At 39.9% G+C, this 27,723-nt stretch overlaps 1 protein-coding gene across 7 annotated transcripts in view; it reads left to right on the top strand.

Annotated features, from left to right (window-relative positions):
- Nucleotides 1–27,723, top strand: part of DYM (dymeclin) — a 232,299-nt gene that overhangs the window by 66,316 nt on the left and 138,260 nt on the right. For all 7 annotated transcript variants that reach the window (XM_065662611.1, XM_065662607.1, XM_065662609.1 and 4 more), the window contains one exon: nt 26,146–26,328. In XM_065662611.1, the coding sequence (XP_065518683.1) occupies nt 26,146–26,328 (183 nt within the window). The remainder of the gene's footprint in view (nt 1–26,145; nt 26,329–27,723) is intronic.

Below are 27,723 nucleotides of genomic sequence, written 5' to 3'. Positions count from 1 at the left end.
TTCCTGAGGCTGTACATCTTTCAGATAAAAGCTTAGAGCTTAAGATACAGTTTCAGAATTTCTTGATATCTGGATATTTAAATAATACTATGAAAAACTTGTATTTCTGTAGTCAACTGTGAACATTTAGGTCTTTTGTGTTAAGTGCTGTTTTTTACAGAGAAGAGTGGGAAAGGGAACAAAATAAGGTTGAAGAAAACAGTTTCACTAAAAAGACGTAATTATTTTATTTTCCAAATACATTGTTTGGAACACCACTGGATATCTGTATTGAAAGGTCAAGCAAGGTACGATGACGTGCGTGACAAATTGCCTATACAGGAAACTGTTCTTTTAGAATTCTAGAGGTTCTAAAATACAATAACTGCTTTAAAAACATGGCTGGGAAGTAGAACAGTAATAGGCAATTTTTGAAATGTAATGAGTTAACACCAAATTGCTTAAAGGGTACTTGCTAGGATACATTAGCGGGCTATTTGTGGTCTTGTGGTGGGTGGCAATCAGGCTTAGCAGCTGGAATGCCTGTGACAGCCTCTGATCAGCAGGATTTATCATCGTGCTTTTGAGACCTAATGCCTACCTCAAAAATTATTTGTACAGTCTAATCAGAAACAACGCATGTGCTAAGTAATGGCATAAAGATTCCTTTGGGTTGGAAGGTCTCTCTTTGGAGAAAAAGTAGTTGTAAATCTGAAAGTAAAGTGCTAAAACCACATATATTCTCTTTATCCAGAGAATTCGCTAGGAAGCTGTATGTCCTGGTGTGGAATATATACTAAGTTCTGGAGGAAGGGATTGTTCCCACACATGCCTTTCAAACAGCTGATAAGTGGAAGTGAAGCAGTTGCTTACAAATTTATCACCTCAGTCTCCTGGAGGAAAAAGTAAATACAAATATTTCTGTTCTGGGAACAGAAACAGAGCGGTTGCTGCTCGTGGTGAGCCACTGTGAGTGTTGGTGCGTGCACGTGAAGGGCTTGTTTCAAACGTGTATCTCCATACAGTAAAATAAGTTATCTCAGAATTTCCACAATGATCTGATTGTTGAGCCTCAAGAAAATGAATTAACAGCATCAAATCTGGAGCATTGTAATCGGAATTAAAAAAAAGAACAACTCCAAACAGGTTCATTATGAGAATAATGGCAAATCTGAGCACTACTCTTAAGCAGACACAGTCCCATCCTTAACTAAATAGTGGATTCCATTGCTACAAAGGCTGACCTTAGTTGCGATTATCCATGAGTTTTCCTGTTGCCAAATACTTAGTAGAATGAATCAAATGACTGTCATCTAAAAGCTATGGGGGCAACTTTTGTTCACCTTCTTTAAATTATCCTGCTTGTGACCAAGAAGGGAGTGGAGGCAAAGGGTTCTTCCACTGACATTTTCAGGAGCAGCGTTGGTCTTCCAGGGTCTCTCTCAAACAATCTGGAGCATCTGCTCCTGAAATCAAGCCTAACATCTGTACAGCAACTTAACAGCAACTTACCGAGGTAGGCCTGCTGTTTTAACTAGCTTCGGTAGTAGATTGGTGGTCATTAAGAGGAGTTTGTCAACATGTTTAAACATGATCTCACTTTGTTATGGAGAAAGCCTGATTGATTTCAGCCTTTTTTTTTTCCTGCTCTCGACTTTCTCTTCTGTTATTCATTTTGGGGATTTTGTGTGCTGTTATTTCTATTAAAAATTAAATTAGGGATTTGCTGTACAACACAGCAGTATTTGTTACTTCTAGGACAGGGTCACTGCAACCTGGGAGATGGACAGAAGCTATAGAGCTTCTGATTTTGTAACAGTTGTCCTTGGACAGGACTGACATGTAATCTAGGTTAGAGAACTGCTTATTATGTAAAGGTTTTATGCAACTGAAAGTGCAGCATTTTACATTTTTGCAATTAAGTTGTCCTGAAATACTCTTAGCATAGATGGAAAATGTGCTCATTAGCCATGTTCCTATTCTTGCCCAATGTTCTGTTTAATTTGTCTGTAAACTTTTAACTTGCAGTGGCTGCTGTCACTATGTTTTTTTGTTAAAATTACTGTATTGGTAAGAATTGCTTATTAATGAAGATTTATATAAATTTCCCCTTTTTTTGAAATGTATTTGCTTTCCTATCCTGACTCCTAAAACACCGTGAAGCTTTGCAAAAGTTGTTTCCCAAACAATTTTTAGCTGCTGTACCAGTCACAAAACAAAGTTTTGGTGACAGCTCTTGCTGCAATCAAGTGATTTAATTGCAGCATTAAAATGAACAAATGCAGGGGAAAAACTACGGAGTGTGGCTGGTCTGAGTGCATTTGCCATTTATGCTAGTGCTGCTTCATGAATTGAAAATACATTATGTTTAATCTGGGCTCTCCTGGGACTGTATAAGCTTACTAAATAAGTGCATCAAGTGCTGTGAAAAGAATAAATTGTAGACTGTAAGAGTGGAAGACACTTCTTCCACTGTTTTTCTGTTCCCTGAGTGCATTCCGTCTATTTATAAAAGACTCTCAGAAATGAAGGTTTAGGTAAACTTACTCTGAACAACATATAGAGACTAAAATTTAATAATTACTTTCTAGATCAGTCGTCTGAAATGTTTTAAACATCATCCTATGTAGCTTGTCTAGTCAGGTTAATGATTTGTCACATAATTTGTAGCTACTTGCGGAATTTCTGTTCCTGCTAAATAGAAAACGTTTATCTTTGCCATTTGGCTTCTTAATGTTTTCAGTGGAAGAAGAAAAAATAACCTTGTGCGCTTTTGCAGTCTGTGTATTGGAAAATAATGTGTTCCCAATCACTGTTGCAGTGTTTCTTTTCCTGTCTTTTTAATAGCATCTTCCCTCCCCCAGCTCTGTGTTTTTCACTCTCTCTCCCTACCGCAGCCACCACCAGTCTCTTAAAACTCATGGCATGCTCTGAAATTTGAAGTCACTTTATAAGTCATTTCGGCGTCTTACTGGTACGTCAAGAACTGACATATTCGCAATTTGCAGTAGTCAGTTCATGAAGCATATAAGCTGTGTAAAACTTTGCTTCATCATATATATATAGAGTTCTCCAGTTAATTAATTTTAAATTAAATTTTCACTGTGGTTTGGCACATACTTGAAACAAGCAGAAGGCAACTACTAAAGATGGAAACCTGAAATTCTTGCGATTATTGCACCTTATGTACCAATTAATCCCCTTGTTATGTAGAACTGACATTTTCCCTGTCACTTCTGCCTCCCTAGGAGGCAGACTTTGAAAAGAAATAAATTAAAATTTATAGTTCAGTCTGGTTAGTGTGGGTGTCATGCTAGACATAATTCCTTATGAAGTGTGGTGTCCGCTATGGAAATTGTCATTGTATCCTTTCTCAAGCGTAGGACGGGATCTTATAATTTCCCAGAATGCCAAATGCTTTTAACTAGAATTGAATGTGGTCCACTATCCATAAATTATAATCGTGCATGCATGTGGGTGTCTTATCATTAAAGTCTTATGTCTGTGTGAGAAGTGTGGGAGGTAATAAAAGCCTGGGATGTAATAGGTGATATATTGTACATTTTCTTCTTAAAATTTGTTCTGAATGTATTTTGGGGTCCTTTAATTTACATCTTCCTCAAAGAAACTGATGCTGTGTCTGCTTAGAGGGATATTAATTAAGCAGTACTGTGTTTTGTTGGTTTTTTTTTTTTCTTTTGGGTTTGTACCAAATGGTGATTAAAAACAAGTTAATGAGGTCCATAGAATCTGCTTGAGTATGCAAGGCATGTTTACACAATTTCATACTGGTTGTAAGTATCTGACGTGCAACTTGAGGGTTTTACAGCATTAACTACATCAGGACATTCCTTATTGTGGAGGCAGGTGTCTCTGTAGCTGCTCATGCTTTTCTTCAATGCATAAACTCAAGGAAGAGAATCTTGGCTAAGCCTTACATATCACAGTACCACAGACTGGTTTGGAAGGGAGCTTAAAGCTCAACCAGTTCCAACCCCTGCCACGGGCAGGGACCCCTTCCACTGGAGCAGCTTGCTCCAAGCCCCTGTGTCCAACCTGGCCTTGAGCACTGCCAGGGATGGGGCAGCCACAGCTTCTCTGGGCACCCTGTGCCAGCGCCTCAGCACCCTCACAGGGAAGAGCTTCTGCCTAAGAGCTCATCTCAGTCTCCCCTCGGGCAGGTTCAAGCCATTCCCCTTGGCCTGTCCCTACAGGCCCTTGTCCCAGGCCCCTCTCCAGGTTCCCTGCAGCCCCTTTAGGCACTGGAGCTGCTCTCAGGTCTCCCCTTCAGGAGCCTTCTCTTGTCCAGGCTGCCCCAGCCCAGCTCTCTCAGCCTGGCTCCAGAGCAGAGCTGCTCCAGCCCTCGCAGCAGCTCCATGGCCTCCTCTGGCCTCGCTCCAGCAGCTCCACGTCCCTCTTGTGCTGCTGCCCCAGAGTTGGATCAAGACTGCAAGGGGGGATCTCCCCATAGCACAACAGAGGGGCAGCATTCCCTCCCTGAGCTCCTGCTCACGCTCTGGAGTGCAGCTCTATTATAGGGCTATATTATACAGCTATTATACGTGGCTATATTACAGCTGCGGTGAGGATTCCTAGGCATAAAATTAATATGAACAGTAGAAAGTAAATATGTGCATCATTTCAGTTATACAGCCGAAGCTCTGTATTCCAGATACCAGACAACTGCTGACAATCAGGGCTTGATGTGGATATTAAGTCTTGTGGGACAATCTAAAAATGCCGCATGCCTTAAAAATGAAATTATATCATTCTGAAACTTTGGCGTGCTATTGTGGCAGTGCTAGCCAGTTGTAGAAGTGGTGCTGGTTTAGCTACAGCAGTCAGATGGCTGGAGAAAAAATAAGTTGTGCTTGGCCAACTGCGTTGCCTTGGCAATGGTAAAATGACCATTGTGGGTGACGTAAGAGCAGCTGAAGTTGTCTACCTGGCTTTATTAAGCCTTTTGACAGTTTCCCATAGCACCTTTGAATGGGTATTATGGTCTAGGTAGGTGGACTACTACGTAGGTGGTGAGACACTGGCCTAAAGAGTGGTGGTTTGTGCCCCTTCCAGCGCTCTCAGTTATGTGTCTGTCTCCCACTGTGAGAAAAGCTAATGCTTTCAGTGTTTTCACTTTGACCAATCCCAAACCAAAGGCGTGGGAGAAAGGAAATCCTTCCTTTTATGAGACTGTAAGGTTTGAGCTGACACTTTAGGGGGATATCCATGTTGGTTCTGTTGTTTCCTTTTTGAATGTAAATAGCTAATTCAAATTTTGCTGTGGTGTTTAGCTTTGGGTTTCTTAGCCTGCCAGGTGTCTATATGTCTACTCAGAGGTGCATTTGCCCCTCAGTAGTTAGTTGGCATTCCATCAGGAGATTATTCTGTGACTCTTAGTCACTTTAAATTTGATGTTTTGAATTATATTGTTTCTATCTTCAGATTTTAACCCCTGAGTGCTTTCCTGGTTTCCAAGATGGGTATGGAAAATCAGAGGTGTTAATATCCGAGTGAGCTGTACAGTAGCTGGGGTAGTAGTCTAGAGATAATTCATTACGCAGACTGACCACTTACTCCTTTATTTAGTCCCTGTTAAATTTTATGAATGCTTTTCTTATTCTTTCAGAAGCTTTGCTTTTTATTTTTTTTTTTAATAAAGCCTAGTAGAAATCCAGTTGTAGTGGGTCCAATTCCACATTCACTTTCGATTCAACAGAAGTATGAGTATGTTGAAAGAAGCTCAAACCACATGCTACCGGTTTTGCCGGCGTGTTTCTGCCTTCCCATTTTTTGCTCATATTTGCATTTGTGTGGCCACATGGTGAGTTGTTGCAGAGAATTGAGCTAGCTCAAAACTGTCTTTTCCCCTAATTTGGCTAAAGAAATTAATTTTCTTCTGTGGCTATGCAAATATTTGAGGTTTTGTTTATTTTCAGAAGGGTACAGAAAGTGGGAAGAGATGTGCAAAGGGAAGGGGCTGCGTTTTGGTGGAAGCTGTGTTAAAAACTCAATTGACATGCGCTCTGCATCAACTAGATTGCTCCTACTCCTGTTTCTTGACTCCTTCAAGAAGTTTGAAAGGTTGGTGAGATAAACATATGGAAAAATGTTACACAAATGGGGAGGGTTGGTGCAACTTTTTTAATAGATTTGACTTACTTGTGTAAGATCCTGATCTCAATCTTCTCCAACAATCATAATTTATCCATGTGTCTCCTGCTTGTCACTGCTCTGCTTATGCATTGCCTACAGTGATGGTACAGGGATGTTGTTTTGTGCATCCGTTGGATGCTCTTCACGGATTGATCTTGCAGGTACCAGTTTATGCTTCTTTATTAATAGACTCTCTCTATTTGAGGGTATAATAGCAAGAGTTTACTTTGGCACTACCAGGTGAGCCCCTTGGTCTTGATGATCTTTGGCACTACCAGGTGAGCCCCTTGGTCTTGATGATCTGTGGCTAGTCTGTATTTCTTTCTCAATCTTCTCCTGACCCTCCATTAGAAGACTATTTCTCCAGAGGCAGCCTCCTGGTGAGTCTTAACCTGATCGAAGATGACCTGTTGCTGAAAGAGGCTGGGCGTGGATGCCACAGCACTTGCTCATGCCACAAGTCTTGCGTCAGACCTGATGATGGTGTATGCAGAGTGTATTAAAAAATGAACCCAACATACTTAATTTGGCTCATCTGCTACAGCCTGTCTGTATTGGAGTGTTCCTTTCATGCCTCCTTTGCTTTTAGGCCTCTCTGTGGAGCTGTCTACTTCAGATTGTTCAAAAAAGCTTTTACTGTTAATTTTTATACCTTTAGCAAGCTGTTCCTAAGTTATTTTTGGCTTGACTCAATATGGTTTAGCACTGAACTTGCCAAAGCTGATGTACCTTTTTCTTTCCTGATTTGGAAGACTTAATCTTTTTTTCATTTAATAGTCTCCTTCCTCTGCAGTTGAGTCATGGTGCTTTTTAGTTCTGTTCGGAGCCTCTAATATCTGATATACATCCTCTCTGAGCCTTTAATGCACTGACTTTAAATTGTCTTATTGCCATCTACAAGCAATTCATAAGCTGATTCTGTTTTCTTACCTCTTTCTTAATCTTTTCGGCAAGTGCTATGTCAACGCTGACCTTGTTAACTAGGAAAATTAATTCCCCTTTGACAAGATACTTGGGACTGGAAGAATCCTCTGAATGTTTTACAGTTAACAGACTTCAATTAAGAATTAAGAAAATCAGATCATGACCTTGAGCAAAGATTTTCCTTGTCTGCAAGAGAAGGTCAAGTAGAAATATGGGAGGTTTTCACCGGAGTTTACTCCCAGCTGGAAGGAAAATCTGGGTCAAATTGAATGTGAGATGTTTTTAGGCAGCACAGCGGTTGACACTAGTTCTGTGTGTGTATGTATATGATGGAACAATTAAATGGTCCATATAAAATGTAGGGACATAAATACATTTTTGTAATACAGACACGTATGATCTAGTATACTATATCAATATATGCTTAGTATGTATATAAATAGATGTCTTGAAGGTATCAAAATGCCTAGAGAGATAATAATTAAAATCTGAGTAAATTTTATAAAAGAATAATTTGCTACATGAATGTAAACAAAAAGAACATTGTATATGAATGTAAATTATGTGAAAATATATTAAATATATATATTAGATGTAGGTAATAAAAATATCACTAGAAAAAAGTTTTAGCTTGCATAACTTCAACTTTGGCTTCCAGTTTATCCATGTGACACACTGCTGATTTCTGAATTAAGCCTCAATTCAGAAACTGAGCCTTCAATAGTTTGTATCTATGGAACTGCTCTCACCAATCAGCGTTCTCTGAACATCAGTTGAAGATCTGTCTTTCTGTATATTTGTATGTGATATGTTTATATAATTGCATGTATATGTATATATACATACACGTGTATGTACGCAATGTGTATGTCATCCATTCCAATGTATATGTAATCTGACTCTCTTCAGTTAGTTGGAGATCTCTGAGGCGATGGGGACATTAGCTCAGGATTTCATGCTACAGCCATCGGTCCCATCCTTGACTTGCACCAGCCCAGTGTTGATTTAATTTTCCAAAGTACTAATTGGGAATCTGATTAGTTTACTGCTTGCTAATAATTGTTCTTTGTGCCAGATTAATTGAATCACCTATAAGCTAAGGATTGTTTCCAAAGGTATTATTTCACTCCTTATGTCCTTGGAAGACTGTAATGATGAGAGTAGTTTTGGTAAACCCAGTGAAGTTCTTCCTGTGTTCAAGTACCTTGTTGAGCTGCGATGTTGGGGAGATGATAAATGGATATTATCCAGCCTTAACCAGAATGAACAGCTCATGTTTGGGCCAAGGGCATTGAGATGTAAATGCCCTTATCAAGTAGAAAAAAACCTCATTTTTACAGATAGGGGAAACAGAGGAAATAGCATTCTTGCAGCTTGACTAAAATTATACAAGAAGTTGACATTACAACTACGAATCAAATTCCAGTGTTCTGATCTTTACCCTCATGATTTAACTGCTAGGCTTTGCTTCAAGGTTAGTAAAACATGCTGCTTGCATGTGATAGCTTGTGGAAGATTCCCACTTTACTAATGATTTCAGATGATTTTATAAGATGTATTATAGCATATACATGTGTCTCTTTGTCTAGTCCTGCTAATTATAATGCTTTGTTTTGCTAAATGGAGTTTAGGATGTAGGCAGTCAACATCCATTTTTCCATGGATTTTCCTCATGTTTTCCACAACACAAGGAAGCATGTTGTCAGTATTCCTGAAGAACCCCCATGAAAGGGTAACTAATGTGCACAAGAATATTCAAGTGTATTTGCATCTATTCAAATTGCAGTTGATGACTGTGTTTCACAAGTATTTAAGTTCATGGAGCTTGAAATTGTGTGCTAAAAGTGACGGTATCCTCAACCAGCCTCGGTAATGGAGGTAACATCTGAATTACCTACTCAAAACCAGGATTACAGTGCACAAGTGGCAGCTGCTGATGCTAAAGGCCTGCAAAGATTGTATACAAGGTAGGGCTGTCTTGGGCTAGTAGGGCTTGCCAACAGTTTCCATTTTCCATTTGGGCTAGGTAGGGCTTTCCGCTGATGAGAGCTACGTGAAAATCTGGAGCACTGTTCAAAAGTGTGTGCAGTAACTGTGGGGGCTGTGGTGCTTTTGAGGGCAATCTTACTGCTCAAATTGCCTTTTCTTAACGCCGAGGTTGGTCTTGTACAGAATGGGAATTGCATCGTAGGTTATATTAAAAAGTTAACTTCTCTTTCTCAAGCATGGGCATAGGACCTATTGTAGATGGTTGCAGAGAAGGCAGTCATGGATAGACCTCAGTATTTCCTAATTGCACTCCCAGAGAGCAAATGCGTTGTTCTTAATGGCTTGGCACTATTGCAAAATCCTTATGAACAGGAAAGAGCCTAAAAGAATCCCTTGCCCTGTGGTAAAACATTTTTGGGTACTGAACATGAAACATTTTGGAACTGAACATGTGTGTTAGAGACAAAATGCCTCTAGATGTAACTTCTAATACTGGTATAAGTGCAAATCTTTATGTAATTCATGCCATAAGGTGGGTTAATAACAACTGGCAAATCAGGATTTGGAACCAAAAATTTCTTAATACATGATATGTAATTTTAGTCTGTAATAGTGAAGTTGATGAGTGTTAGCACATGTTTCTATATAATTTCAATGTTAACTATCAATTTTTGTTGGAAAAAAAGAATATCTTTGTAAAAAAAGCTTATATATCCAGGCAGAATCCGTAATGCTTAGTCAGCCTTTTTCTCCCCCCATAGCATTGTATTTTTGTAGTCAGCAAATTCGATACATGAAAAACTTTCCCAACAGCATTCCCTCCACACTGGCCATCTACCCAAAAGACAAGCAACTTAATGGGCATTAAAGGCGTAAGAGGACTTCAAATAGGATATCGTGTATTGCGGCTCCATTTTGTTGGTTTGAATCCAACCGTGGTATCTAGTGACAAAAACTTGTTACTAACTGATGCCTCTGGAGTTGATTTCAGTTCAGAGACCGAAGCCAAAGGGCAGGTGCTAACATAAAACAGCTCATCGACATTGGCAGCAATTTATGTCCTGCTTTGAACAGCGAGCAGGGAGAGCAGATTCTTTCAGCTAAGGAGTCATTTTCTGCTAGTCAAGATAATGACAAATCTCACTCTGCTTTGCCTATGATACCCTTGTTCGAGGGGCAGGACTTCATTTGTCAGGACTGCTATTTTTCTCAATTCTTTACCATTGAAAGTACTGTTTTAATAACGTTCATATGGCCGAAGGTGGTATTGATGCCTGTAGATAAGCTTATATAGCACTTTCTATAGTGAAATGCAATTATCAATTGCTCTTTTTTTTTTTTCTTCAAATTTCAGTTTGTGATGAAACTTTTCATGCTGAGTGTCTTCCTTAGGCTGATTTTTTTTATTTATTTTTTATTTTACTGGCACTACTTTAATTGAAAACAGTTCTTCTGTTTCTGAGAATGAGGTTAGGGAAAAATGTTACTTAACCAATGCTGGATTCTTACATCTGTTTTATTGAGGAGTTTATAGCCTTTACGCCTTGGAACAGGCTCTTGAGATTTGGGGAGGGGGTCTTAGGGGAGTGAAACTGTGGACAGAGATGTGCCATTTGCAGTCCTGCCTAAAGTTTACTAGATCTGATGAAGTTACAAGGTTCTGAAACTTACCATTTGCATATGTTGGGCAGAAACTTGGTGGAAAAACTGTCAGCAAAGTCTCTGAATCTTGAGTTTTCATCAGGTGTGTTACACAGAGCATTGTGCCAGTGGGGCTTGGGAGTACTGTGTGCAGTTTTGGTGTCCCCAGCATACGAAGGACATGGAATGAGTCCAGAGGAGGCCAAGAGGATGACTGGGTCTGGAGCCCCTCGTGTATGAAGATAGGCTGAGGAAGTTGGGGCTGTTCAGCCTGGAGAAGAGAAGGCTGCGTGGGGACCTCAGAGCAGCCTTCCAGCATCTGAAGGGGGCCTATAGGGATGCTGGGGAGGGACTCTTCATTAGGGACTGTAGTGACAGGACAAGGGGTAACGGGTTAAAACTTAAACAGGGGAAGTTTAGATTGGATATAGGGAAGAAATTCTTTATTGTGAGGGTGCTGAGGCGCTGGCACAGGGTGCCCAGAGAAGCTGTGGCTGCCCCATCCCTGGCAGTGCTCAAGGCCAGGTTGGACACAGGGGCTTGGAGCAAGCTGCTTCAGTGGAAGTGGTCCCTGCCCATAGCAGGGGGTTTGGATTGGATGAGCTTTAAGTCCCTCCCAAACCAAACCATTCCATGATTCTATGTGTCACCCTTTGTGAAGGCTGCTAGTTCCAAAATGTGGGGGAGAATTTCCTTGCAGTTGCTTCATTCAGTAGCTGGTGGACCAGGTTTCAAGCAAGAGAATTAATGCTCAGGGTCTTCCTCTTCCTTGGTGCAGCTGCTAGAGTAGAGGAGGAAGTTATCTCTGCATTATAAAACATTATGGCTCAGAGCAAAAATAGGGAAAGGCTGGAGCAGATGAAAACCAATATACCCACTGCATGTGTGTGCTGGGGAGAGGTGGTGGGGTCCAAGGAGTGTGAGCAAATCTTCTCAGAAATGTGGGTGGCAGCCAGAGCTCTCCCAGACTGTATAGAACCACGTTTCCCAACTGTACTTCTATTTGGAGTTTTGTTTAGTTGCTTTTGGATGCTCTCCTGATGGCTCTGGTGGAGAAGCTGGTTGGAGCTGCTGCAGGTACCAGTGCTTGGGGGTTCTTCACAAGTTTGGAGGAATGAAATTTAGGCCTAGCAGGGAAGCAGCAGATCTGCAGTGACTTTGCTGTACTAGATATTCCTTCTTAGGTTTTTTGGTGCAGAAACTGGAGATTGGGATCTTTACCTGGCATATGGGGAAAGAAGCAAGCAGACATTTATAGCAAGAAGGGCATGAAGAGGTGGGGGAAGATGCTGAGGTTTAGCTGTTGCAGTGTAATTCAGTGATGGGATGGAGGGAATAAAGAGAACTGGGACCAGGAGGAGAGGTACATCATCAAAGAGCCGGGTCCTGCAGGTCTGTTAAGCAGTCTGGTTGTGGTGCAGGCAGTCAATTCACCCCTTATCTCATCCAGCTCCATCACAATTGCTTAGTTCTTGACTGGTTAAACACAGATAGAAGCTGAGTTCTCCATGGTAAAGCTGACCCTTGATTCCTGAATACTGGACTTGAACTAAGTCTGTATTTAGTGGTGGCAAGAATGAGCTTTGAAGTCCTCCAACAAGGGAGATGTGTTGTCATGGAATTTGGATGTGTCTTGTGATGGAAATGGGTATGTCTTGCCATGGCAACTAAGCTGCATACCTTTAACAAGAAAGGGAACAGAAAAGATGAAAATTACCTTATGTTTTAGACACCTGAGTCCAGGAAAAAATAGTTCTCCCTTGTTGCTCACCATTTTATTATTAATTTCTTTTTTTGGACATATGGCAAATAATTTTTAAGGGAGACTCCCAGGAGCCACTTTCTCATGTTCCTTGTGTTCTTATGTCTCACTTAAGAAATGGGTTCATTTTGCATTGAGTGCCTGCAGTCACAACAGGTCAACAGGAGCAGTGTGTTAAACTTGCAAAGTGATATAAAATTATAACTGCTCTGGAAAAGTCAGTTGTTGGATGCCAGAATCTGTCTAGCAATGTAACAGGTCACTTCTGTCCGTGGCAGTCTGAATTTCACCTTCCTTCTTCCCCATCTATGCACGGATGAAGTTCTGAGGGTGCTGGTTCAGAATCATTAGTTAATATCAGCACCCTAATTAGCACTATTTAAAAATAATACTGGAATCCCAGAAGTAAAGCTTAATGACAAAAGGAGAATTTGAGTGCTGTCATTTATAATGGGATCGTACAGAAAGTATGGGTGCCTGCAAGTGTTCTGGTATCATCTGCATGAACAAGAGAACAGAACTCAGGTGCAGCATGGACAACCATGAGGTTTGCAGTTGCTTCAGACTCTGAACATGTGTGTGCCATGTGTATCTTGTGGTTCATGATTGGAACAGATTGTCATTGCGGTAGGAGAAGCATGAGAAGGTGTTAAAAAATTTTATTGCCACTTGTTTGAGTAACTGAACACCACATCTTTAAGTTAGGACTTACATTGTGTTTGAAGTGCAGCAGAGCCTGGTGCATGGAACACCAGCAAGTTGTGAGACCCCACCTGGAATACTGGAGCTGAGGTACAGCTCTGGGGCAGCAGCACAAGAGGGACGTGGAGCTGCTGGAGCGAGGCCAGAGGAGGCCATGGAGATGCTGCGAGGGCTGGAGCAGCTCTGCTCTGGAGCCAGGCTGAGAGAGCTGGGCTGGGGCAGCCTGGAGAAGAGAAGGCTCCTAAAGGGGAGACCTGAGAGCAGCTCCAGTGCCTAAAGGGGCTGCAGGGAACCTGGAGAGGGGCTTGGGACAAGGGCCTGTAGGGACAGGCCAAGGGGAATGGCTTGAACCTGCCCGAGGGGAGACTGAGATGAGCTCTTAGGCAGAAGCTCTTCCCTGTGAGGGTGCTGAGGCGCTGGCACACGGTGCCCAGAGAAGCTGTGGCTGCCCCATCCCTGGCAGTGCTCAAGGCCAGGTTGGACACAGGGGCTTGGAGCAAGCTGCTCCAGTGGAAGGGGCCCTGCCCGTGGCAGGGGTTGGAACTCGGTGAGCTTTAAAGGTCCCTTCCAACACAAACCAGTCTGGGGTTCTATTAAATTGCCTATAGGGGATTCTGTGTTACTTGGAGAGAATTCACGCTTAATGCATGTGTTATGAATGTGTATTTATACATGATGACTACTTCATGATTGTCTTCTTTATGTGTTCACAGTTGATACATATTTGATTATTTCAATAAACAAATTATATTTTAGAATATATTAAATATTATATAGAATATAATTGTCATATACTTACATAAAACCCAAAATGAATCTATCCAGAGTAAAAATATTAGTGTAATATTTGGCCTCTTTCCTACATAGAAGAATTCATGCTGGCAGTCTTGTTGTGTTAAGCATCTTCTCTTCTTTCTGTCCTAAAAGGAAGTTAATCAAGATATGCATAACTTTGTGACAACAAATTCTTGCTATTCTCTGAGCCTGCGGTAAACAACAAAAATTCAAGGACAAGGTTATCAGGAAAAATTCAGTGAATTTTCTGCAGTATGCTGTGAGCTATCTAAAAATTTTTGGCCGCAACTCCAGTAAACAGCAGTCGGACTTTCCAAATGTTTGTCAGCCTGCACCTCCTGTTTTTGTTACGGTTTATGCTTCATGTTTTACCAAGATCATGATATGAAATTCTCAACCCTCTTCTGCAGTGCTTGAATGTGGTGTGTGGAGCACCTTCGGACACCTGGAAACCTGAGAAAGACCCTTGAAAGTCTTCTCACGTTTAATTTTCCAGAGTTTTGTAAAATTCAGAATATTGTCTTGCTATTACATCATCTCCAAACTTAACAACCCTGATCCCTTCTCCTACTGAATAGTTTCTCTGCCCACCATTGCTGTTACTGCATAGGCATTATTGTCTAAGGCAGCATGAGTGTGATTGTTGTGGATTTTTTCCAAGAATAATCATACATTACTCTGACTGCTGTCTTTGTCAAAATACATAGAGCAGTGCCATAAATTCACCTTGATGGATTACATTGTTCCTTAATAGTTCCTAACTATTATATAGTATACTACATGTAATTGCTGCCTTCATCTATTTTGTTCTGTGTACCTTTCTTTCAGGGCTTATATTCTTTCCTCTATTTTCTGTAATAAACTCTTTAAAACAGATGTGTGGTTTCCCTAGGTGCATACTACAATGGTTTCAGCAGAGGTAGGTGTAGCTCAGATTGCTGATAAGTACCTACTGACTTTGTTATGAAAGAGGTAATGACTGGCAACTACAGCTGCCAAGTGTTTGGCTTGCTGGTTTTGTAAAAGTAACTTTAGTAAGTAAAGCTAGTATTTTGTTTTAAATGTTTGCATGTGCCAGCACTAGGTTTAAAGGTATTCTTTAATTCAAAATACCTCCTCTTTTAGCATGTACACATCTTAAAATCGTTTCCCCAACAGGCCTGTGCACCCGACTTTAAAGAGGGAGGAATGAATGTGAAATCATGAGATCTGATATCAGTGTCCATAAATCTTATTTTTCTTCTTGGAAAATTAATTTTCTACTTCTGAAATTTTTTTTGTTGCTTGTCTTTCTTCTCCCTTAATCCTGTTTTAAACATGCAGGATTGGAAAGGGATTTATTTTTTTTCCATTTTATAAATGAAGAATTATTTTTAAAAGAAATTAAGAGTTTCTGGAATCCTATGGAAATATTTATGTGTGAGGACCATGAGGACAGTTGAGCCGTGGAGCAGGCTGCCCAGGAAGGTTGTGCCATCTCCATCCTTGGAAGTTTCCAGGGCTCAGCTGGATGAAACCCTGAGCAACCTGGTGTGACCCCATAGCTGCCCCTGCTTGAAGCAGGAGGTTGGGCCAGGGACCTCCTGAGGTCCCTTCCAGCCTGAATCATCCTGTGATCCTGTGCTCTGAAAAATGATTTCTTCCTTTCTACACAGCTTCTAAAACTTCTCTGTCTTTTCCATCCTCTTCATCTGGTTTCTTTGAGCCATCGGTTTGGTCTTGGTAATGTTTTTCTTCAGTGGACTAGCGTGATTGTTTTGTTGTCAAAATCGATGCTGTGGATGAATGTGGCTCTCATTTTGCCAAGGTATTTTTTGAACATGTTTCCATGTTTGTTTCTGCCCCCAGTTTTGTGATTGTGATGGCAAAAAATGTTACTGAAAAAAACCAACGCCACCATCAGTGGGTTTATACGTGTTCATTGTGCTCCCTTCCATTCTGACCACAGCAATAAAGGACTAGGACAGTGCTCTGGGCAAAAGCCAAAGGAGTTTTCTACCTAAAAAAAAAACAAACCAACAAATCCAAAATGCAAACACACAAACAAGCCCAGAAAACCACCACCAGGTTTAAAATAGTCATAATACTGACATAATATCATAAAACCTTTATTATCTGTATAGTCACATTTGCAGCTTCAGTTATACTGGGCAGTCTTCATATGTGAAGCAGAAATACTGTTTCATCTCAGAAATTGTTATTGCTTGTGTCCGAAGGAGTTCCAGTGGATGTTTTCGTCAAGGGGCCTTGTGTGGAGCTGGTAAAAATGTGATGATTTTCTTCCTTGTTTAAGATGTTCCCATGCTATAGGTTGTTTTTTTAATGTGTTTCTTGACGTGAATTGATGACTTATTAGAGTTATTTCTAGCTTTATTTGGCATCTTTATGGCCTTTTGATTCAGGAATGTGATAATGTAATTTGCTTTACTTAATTCTTCAAGGCGTCTGTCAGGAGATATGTCTGCTATAAAGATTCATGTTACAGATACTAAAAATGTCTTCAGAGGTTTCCAGCTAACAAAGCTATCCCATTCTGCAGCACCTGTGTGCACGTAAGAGTTGTTCATAAATGTTTTTGTGTTTTTCAGACAGAATAACTGGGGAGAGGGGAATGTCTTTATACATTTCTGATACAGCTGTGGTGTCAAAAGCTTTAATGAGAATGCAAGTCTCTAACTTCATGCTCCTAGGAGAAGGTGATCTCCTATTTTGAAGTTCAAAGCAGAAAGAGTAAGGTAATTTGAAGGCATAGATAGGGCTCTAGCTCTGAAAAAAAGCCTATATCATTTTAGGTGCCAAAGTAAAGAACTCCTGAGTTCCAGTGGTGAAAAAGAGGATTAATAGTTTCAAATAAATAAACATTATTTTTTGCAGTGAATTGGGGAATAGGCTTGTTTATGATATTAGACCTATGCAGTTTAGTGTTTGTAATCTTTCTCAGTGCAGTGACATTTGAGAGGTCGTGCAAAGTGTTGGAGCTGGGTTTAATCGCTTGAAGCAAAATGGAAAAGACTTTCAAAGAAAGGAAAGAAAAATCTGTGTATATAATTTGGCTAGGCAACAAAGGAGGCATGACTGTGCCTTTTATTTAAAGGCTGTAAACACTGAACTGGAGGAGAAAGGTTTTATGGTATTACATAGAACCACTTATAGGAATAAGTAGACAAAGTTGAACAAAGTAATGCTTAGGCTGAATATTAGGAAAACAATCTTAATGTTGAGGTTTATTAGATTATGGAACACTCTTCCCAAAGGAAGTGGTTCAACCTCTGTTTCTAGTCCCTTAAACTTAGACTGGATAGAATAACAAAATGTACTGGAGGGAACACTGGTGCATGGGTAGGGGATGAACACAGTTACCTAATGCGTCTTCACTTTTCACTTACTTCCATGATTCATTTCCTGAAAAACTGCTTCCAGAATGTGTTAATGACATCACAGCCCCAGCCTTCTCGGACACAGTGGTGCTTCTCATGTCACAGCTTTAGGGCAGTTTATTTGTAGATTTGCTGGGCTTTCCTTTTTTCTGGTGCCTCATATAGCGCCGCCGTTCCCCGCAGCTTTCCTGTTCTGCTGCAGCAGTGCCTGGAGCAGTGGGGATGGCTGAAAATCAGGTGCTTGGGTTGCATTTGGAAAATACAGATATAAACACACACAAGACCTGGGCTGTTCCTGGTCAGGACTGGGGTAGGCAGCATGTTTTGTGTTGCAGGGCTTGGCTTCACAGAAATGACTACCTTCTGCTGTTCTTGGCAAGTGGGATGAAATACTCGTCTCCTTTACTATAATATTATTAGGTGTGAAAACCCTCAAACAAATAAATTGTGTTCATTCATATATTACAATGAGCCAGCCTAAGTGGTTCTGTTGCGCTGGTTTGATGAGAAGAAAATAACTTGTTTTTAAAACATGTCTTCTGTAATTTATTTCTTAAAAATTCAGAAATGCCATCTAAAACATGTGCTTAATTGTTCTAGAGCTTTGCAGTCACTTTTTCTGTAATAATTAGGAATTAAATATTAAAAATAAATAAATTAATGATTACGATAACAATAACAGTACTTGAAATACAGCCCATGGCAGTCCATTACGTACATTGTTGAAACGTGTGACTTTGACATTGCACAGCACTTTGCACCAAGGACTAAGTGATAGCTTGGCTGGATTTTAAGCCAAGATGTGTTGTTTCAACTGATGATGCATTTACTCTGATATACATCCCGTATTGTTCTTATGTTCCAAACAATAAATAGAGTCAAGATGTTTTAAGCTGTTGTTTCAAAATGCTTACAGCACTGCCCACAAGCTTTTAAATTCAGTATCTTCCACGTGTGAATACTTCCTGCAGCCTGCTGATGACTTAGAAACCAGCTCGCCTACTAGTATTTAAAATGTGAATTTATTTTACTAGACTGTGTGTTGCCCAGAAACTATTCATTTATAGCTGTTTTTACAGCATCTTTCCTTCTATGTCTCAAGCTGTCTTGGGCTAGTTCTTTTTGCCCAATGCCAGACAGTGGAGAGCATGAAAATACTGACAAAAATTAGAAAATCATTACTTTGTCATTTGCATTACCGTGTCAAATATAATGTTGCAAAAATCTGTCATTAATTAGGACTTGTGTCAGCTGAAGCAGTTATTGCAAACACAGTCACTGCTGCAACACTTAGGACAGCCATTTTTATGCTTCTCAGTTTTGTAAATTCCCTCCCTAAAAAATCCACGCTGTAATCAGATGCACTTTTTCGGTCAGGGGTTGTAGTTTGTGTATGCATTGGTGTGTTTACGCTCCTTATGAGTTTATTGTTGCTTGAGGATGGAATACTTAGCATGCAAGTTCACTAACCACATAGAAATTATTCTCTATTTCCTATACTTCAGCTTGGCTTGTTTCTTGCTGTAATGAATCTTCCAAAAACTTGCAATGGGACTTTCCTGAAATTAATGTAGCTGCTATTTTTATAGCCTTTTAAGCAAGTATACCCAGTGCTTCTCACAATTAGCAGTTTGAAGCTGCTTTAGTAAAGACCGGAGATATTAAGGATGTGCTTATAAAGCATAAGACAACTTTATGTGACCTGCATCTTGATGCAGCCGTTGCCTCGCTGATCAGCCTCTCCCGTTTATGATTCCATGGGCCACTTTTTCCTCTCCCATTCATTATCACATAACATCCCCGTGGCAACTTGAGAAATTGCTTACATGGAAAAGTAATCGTAGGAAAGTATTTATGTATTTTTAGCTTTCTTCTAACACAATGTAGCAGCTGGAAACAAGGACAAGAGCCAGCACAACATGAACTGCCAGCTCTCCATGGGCCACCAGAAAGTGTTCATCAGACCACAATGTGAGAACCATTGAATTGACTTAAGAAATGTGACACACATAATAAGCATAAAATAAAATATAAAAAAAACCCAAAACAACAAACAAAAAACCAACCCTCAAGTTCCCAAAGCTGCTGCTTGAACATAGTAAGAATGAACTGGTAATTGTGATGTTTTTGAATAATACGTTATTTGCTGGGTTTGGTGGAGGAAGTCCATGATGGTATCAATTAGATGCAGTGAAAATCACTTTTGCTTTAGTTCTTCATAGTCTATATTTACTTCTGTCTTAGATGTTGTTGCATGATTGAACAATCTTCTGGATGCTGAGAGATTCATAAATAGGAAGGCAGGGTGTGGAGCTAGGACTTGATTTGAACAGATAATGAAACATGAGTTAGATCAGTTTGGTGGGGTTTTTTGTGGTTCTTTCTGATATTTAACACTTTTTAAACTGTCTTCTCTATCCTCATCTATTTGTGTTCTTTCCATTTTTGCAACAAGGGAAGAGAATTGCCATTTTGGAAATGTTAAAATTACAGGAATTGATCAAGAAGATCTTTTGAAGATCTTCGTGTCTACTAAAACTCTTTTTCCTTTTTAGTCTTGAAAGCAGCCCAGGTCTGCACCTTGAGCTGGTACACTCTGCAAAATAGCATCAAAAGTAATAAAACTCTTTGGGAGGATGTTTTGAGCAACTGGTCTAGTGGAAGGTGTCCCTGCCCATGGCAGCAGGGTTGGAACTGTGTGAGCTTTGATGTTCCTTCCAACCTCTAACCGTTCTGAGTCTATGAGAGGCTAATGATTTGTGATAGAGCTTGGGTTGTATATTTGGGGGGGAATGAGGAAAGGACCTGTTCTGTTACCAAGCTACAGTGAGGAGAGAAATCACAGAATCCTGGGTTGGAAGGGACCTCAAGAATCCCCTTGTCCAACCTGTCTAGGCACAGCGTGACCTAGACTAGATGTCCCAGCACCCTGTCAGCCGAATCTTAACAGTGTCCAGTGTTGGGGAACCCACCACTTCCCTGGGGAGGTTATTCCCATGGTTGGTTGTTCTCGTTGCAAAAGTTTTTCCTCTAATGTCCAACTGGAATCTCCCCAGGAGTGTCTCGTGCCCATCACCCTCATGTTTTCCATGGGACTCCTTGTCAACAGGGAGTCTCCATTTTCTTTGTAGCCACACTTTAAATACTGGAACATGGTGACAGGGTCTCCCCTGAGGCTCTCAGCCTTTCCTCACACACTGCCCAGTCCTTGGATCATCTTTATGGCCCTTCTCTATACCCTCTCCATCCATCCACATCTCTTTTGTGCAGCAGGGACTGAAACTGAACACAGTGTTCTAGGGGTGGCCTGACCGGTGGTGAGCAGAGTGGGACAACGACATCTTTGTCTTTGCTGATGAGCATAGTCAAATGGGTATGCCAGCATTAATTGAAATTTAATACCTCCATTTAAACTTGGTGAAGGATAGGTTGTTCAAAGGAAAACTCCTTGAAGTTCGGTTATTACTGTGATTGCATTTTGCAACTGCTATTAAATAAAAAAATTAAATATCTCCTTTTCCCGGAAAAATACCGTGACATAAGTAACAGCAATTTCTTCTGCGTTAATGCTCTGTCCAGGGAGAGAGCTCAGAAGGGTTTATCTTCTTCAAAGGCTTTACATTGGAAGGTGCATAAGATGTGTTTCGTTTACAACTAGTTTAATAAATATCCCCAAAAAGCTCACAAATTGATAATAGCTCACAGTTTGTTGATACACTAACTTGAAATAACAGCACACAGTACTAGAAGTTCAGTTGGCCATAAATTTCAGTGCTTTATAATGAGTAAATTTTTTACCCTCTGCACTCCCACCTATCCTTTGGCTTTAAAATATCTTTAAAATACAGCTCGGAAAATGTTGCTTTGTTGCATGAAACAATAAAACGCGTTTAAACTTTTCTCCACATAGGTACAAACGTGAGCCTTATTTGTATCGTCTTGTTGGGTGACAGAGACCAGAACGTTAGGCTGAGATTTCTGCAGAACTGTGTTTATATTAAATAACAGTCTGGTGAAAGAAAGTTCTTTTTTGACAAATGTGTCATAACTTCATTTTGCCATTAAGTGTTGTTCCACAGGCTGTCAGACTAGATTAAAGTCCTGGGCGTGTTTTCATGGCTATGAACACTGTTTCTAGCCATCTTACAGGAGACCTCAGATTCTCTATTGCAAAACCCCCATACATTGCTCTTAAGCAAGACCTGCTTTCCTTGCCATGCCTTACTCATATGAATTTGGGAAAAAAAGAAGCTGCGATGGGTGGTTTTGTGGAAGAGAAAAATGCATCTCCCAATTTTGTTTTAAAGGTAAAAGCAGACTGTTTCTTCTCAAAGTATCTGTGTACTTGCCAGAAATAATTGTCAAAATGTTACCTGAATGTTAAATGTTAATCAACAAAAATTCTGGTAGTGTGGTTCTGAGTCAAGAAATAAATTTATATTAGAGAATTACAATTAAATATAGGTTTTACAGAAACAGTAAATTGCGTAGATGAAATAAGTGACCCAAATACGTAAATGTTTGTACTGGTTTTGGCTGGGATAGAGTTAATTTTCTGTAGTGCTGTGTTTTGGATTTAGGATGGTGAATAATGCTGATAATGTTGTTATCTCAGTGTTTCAGCTGTCCAGTGCATACAGTAAGTCAAGGTCTTGTCAGCTTTGCATACCAGTGAGGAGGCTGGGGGTCACAAGAATCTGGGAGGAGGGACACAGCCAGGATGGGTGACCCCCAAGTCCCCAAAGGAATATTCTATGCCGTATGGTACATTCCATACCCTATAATGTTATGCTGAGCGAAAAACAAAATGGGGGCCAGAGGGTAGTGGCTGCTGCTTGGGGTCTGGCTTGGCATCAGTTAGTTGGTGGTGAACAATGGCATTGTGCATCACTTATTTGGTGTATTCTTTTGCCATTATTATTCTCCATTCCTTTTCTGTCCTATTAAACTGTCTTTATCTCAACCCCCAAATGTTACCTTTATTTCCCCAGTTCTCTCCCCAGTCCCACTTGGTTGGGAGCAAGTGAGTGGCTGTGTAGTGTTCCACTGCCTGCTGGCTTAAACCACAACAATGCTGAAGAGACTCTTTTAGGATTATGGGTAATTAACTTCATCAGGCTTGTAATTAGCACCAAAAAGGTAACATTAGGTATTGCAGAACCTTTCCAAGAGTTTCTAGACTTTCAGTAGTACTTTGGGTCTTGATGCTATTGCAGGTAAGTCACCCCCTTCATCCTTTTCACTTCACCAGTTTAGTTTTGAGTCGTAGCTCAGAGACATAGAAGGCTTTAAGAAAGCTTTTGTAATTTACATTTCCCTTGGGATATGCATTAAAATGACAAGAGAATAGGAAATTGAAGGTGAAATTTAAATGTGAAGGAAAATCAAGCACTATGTGTTGAAGTGTCTGAGCAAGTTTCATTCCATGCTTTTAATGATACCAGGCAGCACTAGTACAGTCACAGCTACCCATGGCTTAAACAGGAATTTCAAACATTGCATTTTCTTCTTTTTATTCTGGGGTGGGATTTTTGGAGAATTTTTTGTTTATTTGTTTGTTTTTTGTTCTGCTGCTTGAGAACATCACAGGATGTTCTCAGGAAGCAGAATCTGAAATGTGTTTCTGGATACTTGTTTTGTATCAGTGTATATTCTTCATACGTTTTCTGTTAGCTGTAATATCAGATCTGAAAAGAATATAATGAGGAGAACTTCTGAGGGGTTGCACTATAAATTATTTTTTGTTTGCTTCCTAAAACCCTTGAAATACAGCTTAGTAATACTGAAATATACATAAATATAAAACCACATGTAGGAAACTGAGACTTAAAATATTATAAACATGTAGAATACAGCCAGAACACAGAGTTCTTGTCTTGCTGTCCTCTCAAGCTCTTTAGCTATTTACCTAAATAGCATTTCAATCTGCTGTTAATGATCAGAAACAATATTTTCATTAAGAATTTCTCAACTTGAGTAAGTTGGGAGCACCAACTGATACGTACCACCTAACATGACATAGCATTTTAGAACTGAAAGGATTATTACAAACATGTTAGCCTGGGATTGCTTTTCTGCAGGAATACATTTGCCAGCAAGAGATGGAACTTCAGGAGATTACTTGGGTAATATATCAATGTGCAGATTTCTTTTGGACATAATTACCTCATTCTCCCTACTGGAAGACTGAACTTACTCACCAGTATTTTGGCCATATCTGTCTTTTCCTAGCTGTTGAGGAAAGGTGTAGTAATGGCAGATGCCAGCCTCAGAAGGGTGGGGTGGTGGAAAAATTAAAAATGAGAAGTACACTAAACTTTAAGAAAGCAAATGTGCCAAATTTGAATTAATTTAACACATGATGATAAATATATATATGAATAATTTCTTTCCATGTTACCTATCTGGATAACTCATGTGGGTCTAAAAGCTAACTTCATGGTCATAATTTTTGTTCAGCTACTTTCTGATTTAAGGACACTGGATCAAAAACACAGTGATATGGGATTGTTAATGTAACATGATTTTTTTGCTAGGAAGGCTGTAATTATAGTTCTTTTTATTATAAGAACTCCTTCAAGCTGCTTAGTACTGAATGGCATTAGTTCCCCTGCCCTTGACGTGGCAGTAATTGCCTTGCAATTGTGATGATGGAGTGTTGGTTTATTACTAAATCTGACTATATATAATTATGTTTGAAGAAAAATACTCTTCGCCTGGCTTTCATTGTGCAGGACTAGGAGTACTTCAAGTTCTTTTAATTGGTTATACTGTGCTTAGCTTTTGCATTCAAATGGCTTACATGTTTTTATCCTTTGTGTCTTGAATCTAGCAGACTAGATTTCAGACAGAAGACTGAAAACTAAACTTTCTTAATTTTTCTGTCTTCATTTAAAAGTCTGTTATAATTAGTTTTTCATTTAGATAATGTTGAAAAAAGGGAACAGGAATTTTGTTTTTAAGTTGAGATTATTTCTTTTTTGTGCTGTATAATTCCAGACTTTGACCTATTACATGAATAATTCAACGAAATGCTCAGTCTGTGGAATGAAATATCAAGATACATTTAGAAATAACCCCTTGTAAGCAGGCATTTGGGGGTCAATGTCATCAAGAGGGGATGTTTCTTATCACCTTGGAATGTATCAGGAGTCCAGATGTGATAAGGGTAGATGCGCAGTGACATTGAACTTACCATGTATCACCATGGCAATGGGGGGGGGGGCGGAATTTCATCCTTTGACCTGACTTTTCCCCCAGAATCTGCAGCATCTCCGCTTTAGTATTTTGGCATGTAACCGGTCAACTTGGTTCATTAACACTGCTGTAATTAGGAACAGGATTTCCAAATATGGTAGTTTAGTATTGGAGTTAATTTTTTTTCATGTTTTAAGAATTAAATATGAAAATGACTCTGCATTTCAGGCTCAAACATCCAAGTTCAAGCAGTATGATAATGAAAGTTTTAACAAGCAGCCTTCAGGTGCTTTTTACTGGCATTATGCCTTAATACTGTATATCCACCATGTATATACACCTAGAAAAAGGGGAGGGTATGCTAACATGCATTCTTATTGTAGACCATGAGCAAAGAACAGTGATTCGGTGTGGAGTGATGATCTATTTACATTTATGTACCTCATAAATTCTGAGGGTTCAAAATGAATTAAGTTTTTGTACTTTGTCACGTATGTATTTTCGAGGCAGTTTTTAGAGACAACAAGAGCTTGCTTACCCAAGAGGAATCAGTCTGTTTTTTTGACTGTTTTGTTGTTTTTTGGTTGTTTTTTTTTTGACAAATAGTGATTTGCCACTTCAGACTTTTGTTCCTTGTTAACTAGACTTCCAAATTATTGTAAACCCTTTATACCTCCATACCTTAACATCTTACATGCAATCTCTTCAAAAGGAATTTCTGAGCAGTGTAAGTACTTCTGACTGGAGTGCTTTTTCAAGTTGTTTCATCTTCTGTAGGAATGCAAAAATACGAGGCTGAGTTTAATAATACCTTAAAATATAAATTGAAATTGCTGTTGATCCTGTCTTCTTTTCCAGAAGGTTTATTACTTGCTATTAAGTTGTCTACCCACAATAATGAGCAATAATGATCTCTGTAGGACTCTCATTCTGGAGATTCTAGTTTAAGCAGTATTACATTTTGTTACTGTGTTTTACCTAAAATATGTTGAGTTTATTAAAAATAGAATGCTGTATTATGGACCAAGTTGGTTTATTAAATTGTGACATACAAGTTTCTTTTCCTCTCTTAATGTGTTAGCATTGTTAAGATTGCTACATGCATCCTTTGGCTGGTATCTGCTCTGTGTTTAAGGTTTTCCCCTTCAGAAATATGCTTTTGTTTCACCTCTCCTGATTTCCTTTTATGTCACAGAATCCCAAACTGGTTTGTGTTGAGGGGACCTTAAAGCTCCTCCAGCTCCAACCCCTGCTATGGGCAGGGACCCCTTCCACTGGAGCAGCTTGCTCCAAGCCCCTGTGTCCAACCTGGCCTTGAGCACTGCCAGGGATGGGGCAGCCACAGCTTCTCTGGGCATCCTGTGCCAGCACCTCAGCACCCTCACAGCAAAGAGCTTTCTTCAATTTCCAGTAATCTTGAAATTCCCACTTCTCTGTGCCCGCTGCTGTGTTACTCCTGAAACTTTCATTTTGAGAAACCAGTCAGAGCTGTCAACTCATTGTACAGGGGTGAATTGTTTATCCCTTCCTCTCTCTACCTGTGTGTCAGATGCCATCCTTTCCTCTAAAGGAGCCTTGTTCTTTAAAATGTGAACAAACGTAGTCTTCTCTGCCTTTTCTCTGCAGCTGGCCTGTGGACAGTCTTCACACTTGGTGGGGTGGGCAGCAGACCAACACCACAACTGGAGCAGTGCTCCCCTCTGGCTAACCAGAGCCTACTGCTACTGCTGGTCTTGGCCAATCTCACCGATGCTCCAGATACGCCGAATCCCTACAGGCAAGCTATTATGTCCTTCAAGAACACCCAAGGTTTGTATTTGTTCCTACTTCTAACCATGAACTGATGAAAATGAAGTGTTAAATTGCTGCGACGGCTTACAGGGTCTTTTTCCAAAGTTTTTTCTCCCTTCAGCCAGCCTGTGGAAAAGCAGTAATTATATATTACTGGTTTTCTGGGAGTTTTGAGGTGGAGTTCCTCAGCCGCAGGAACAGGGGAGAGAAGGATGCCCCTTTCTTCAGACTTGAAAAATCTCAGAAAGCTTCATCATTTCAAAGAGTATAAGTAAAACTGGCTTACAGGTAGATTGGTTATTCAGGAGTTTGCAGGAGTTGCCTGAAACTTTATAGCCCTTGGGGAAATACTGTTTAGTTGGTCATGTTCCTTAGAGCTAAGATAAGCAGTTGAATTGCTGATGGAGCTGATTTGCTGACTGTATTCTTGTATTGCAAATGTGAGGAGAAACTGGATAGTATAAATGCTTTCATGGTATATATGGAAAGTTTCAGAGTTGTTGCAGCACTTGCCTGGTTTTTGAGGCAGGTTCCAGTCTGTATATTGGGTCACTGGAGGTGTATTGCTTACTGACTCACAGTGCCCTGCTGCAGAGTGTCTTGCTTTTGGAACGCAGTAATTCCATAACACAGTTTGGACTACCTAGATAGCTCAACTTGCAGGCATTTTGCTGCTTTCCATATATACCTTACCCATACACTTAAATCTCTTCAAGTTTTAGCCATGGCGTTTTACCTTTCCTTGGCTTTATGCAGGTTGACAGCGTGCACAGAGCTACTTGGCACAGCTCAGGTGCTGTGTGATAACCTGTGGAACCACATCAGTACCTCTGAGTTACTCACTTTATTTTGGGGGAGTTTTTATATTCCTTTAACCATTAAGTTTTTAGCAGGGTGAGCTCTACATTCATTCACCTTTACCTCTGAAATGTTTGGGGGTTATGAGGATGGAGGGTTGTTATCATAAGCAGAATTCTTAGTCCTGAAGTGCCCCTTTGCTTTATTAGATCCTATTTACTAATTTCAGGCATATTGAATAAAGTTTACTCATTTCAAGCATTTCAGATGAAATGCATGATACAGTTTTGGTTTGTTCCGTTTTTTAAACTGCAAACTTCTATAAATATTTTATTTTGATTGACTTTGTTTTCATCTCATCAGTAACTAGTAATGTTATACACTGTTTTAAGTGTATCATTATAAACTGTTATAACTGTATATATATATATCATAAAATTTTAAAAGAACTTTATGTCAAAAGCAGCATGAAAATCCATATTTTCTCTAGATGTGTACATTTATAGAATGATTTATTGTTTCCCATAAACTTGTTTTCACTACCAATACTCATATAAATGAGCTTAAATTTGATTCTTGTGAACATTCTGAGGGACTGGTAAGAGGAGAATGATA

Source organism: Lathamus discolor, chromosome Z (assembly GCF_037157495.1).
Source record: "Lathamus discolor isolate bLatDis1 chromosome Z, bLatDis1.hap1, whole genome shotgun sequence".
NCBI lineage: Eukaryota > Metazoa > Chordata > Aves > Psittaciformes > Psittacidae > Lathamus > Lathamus discolor.
This window is presented reverse-complemented; position numbering and strand designations above follow the sequence as displayed.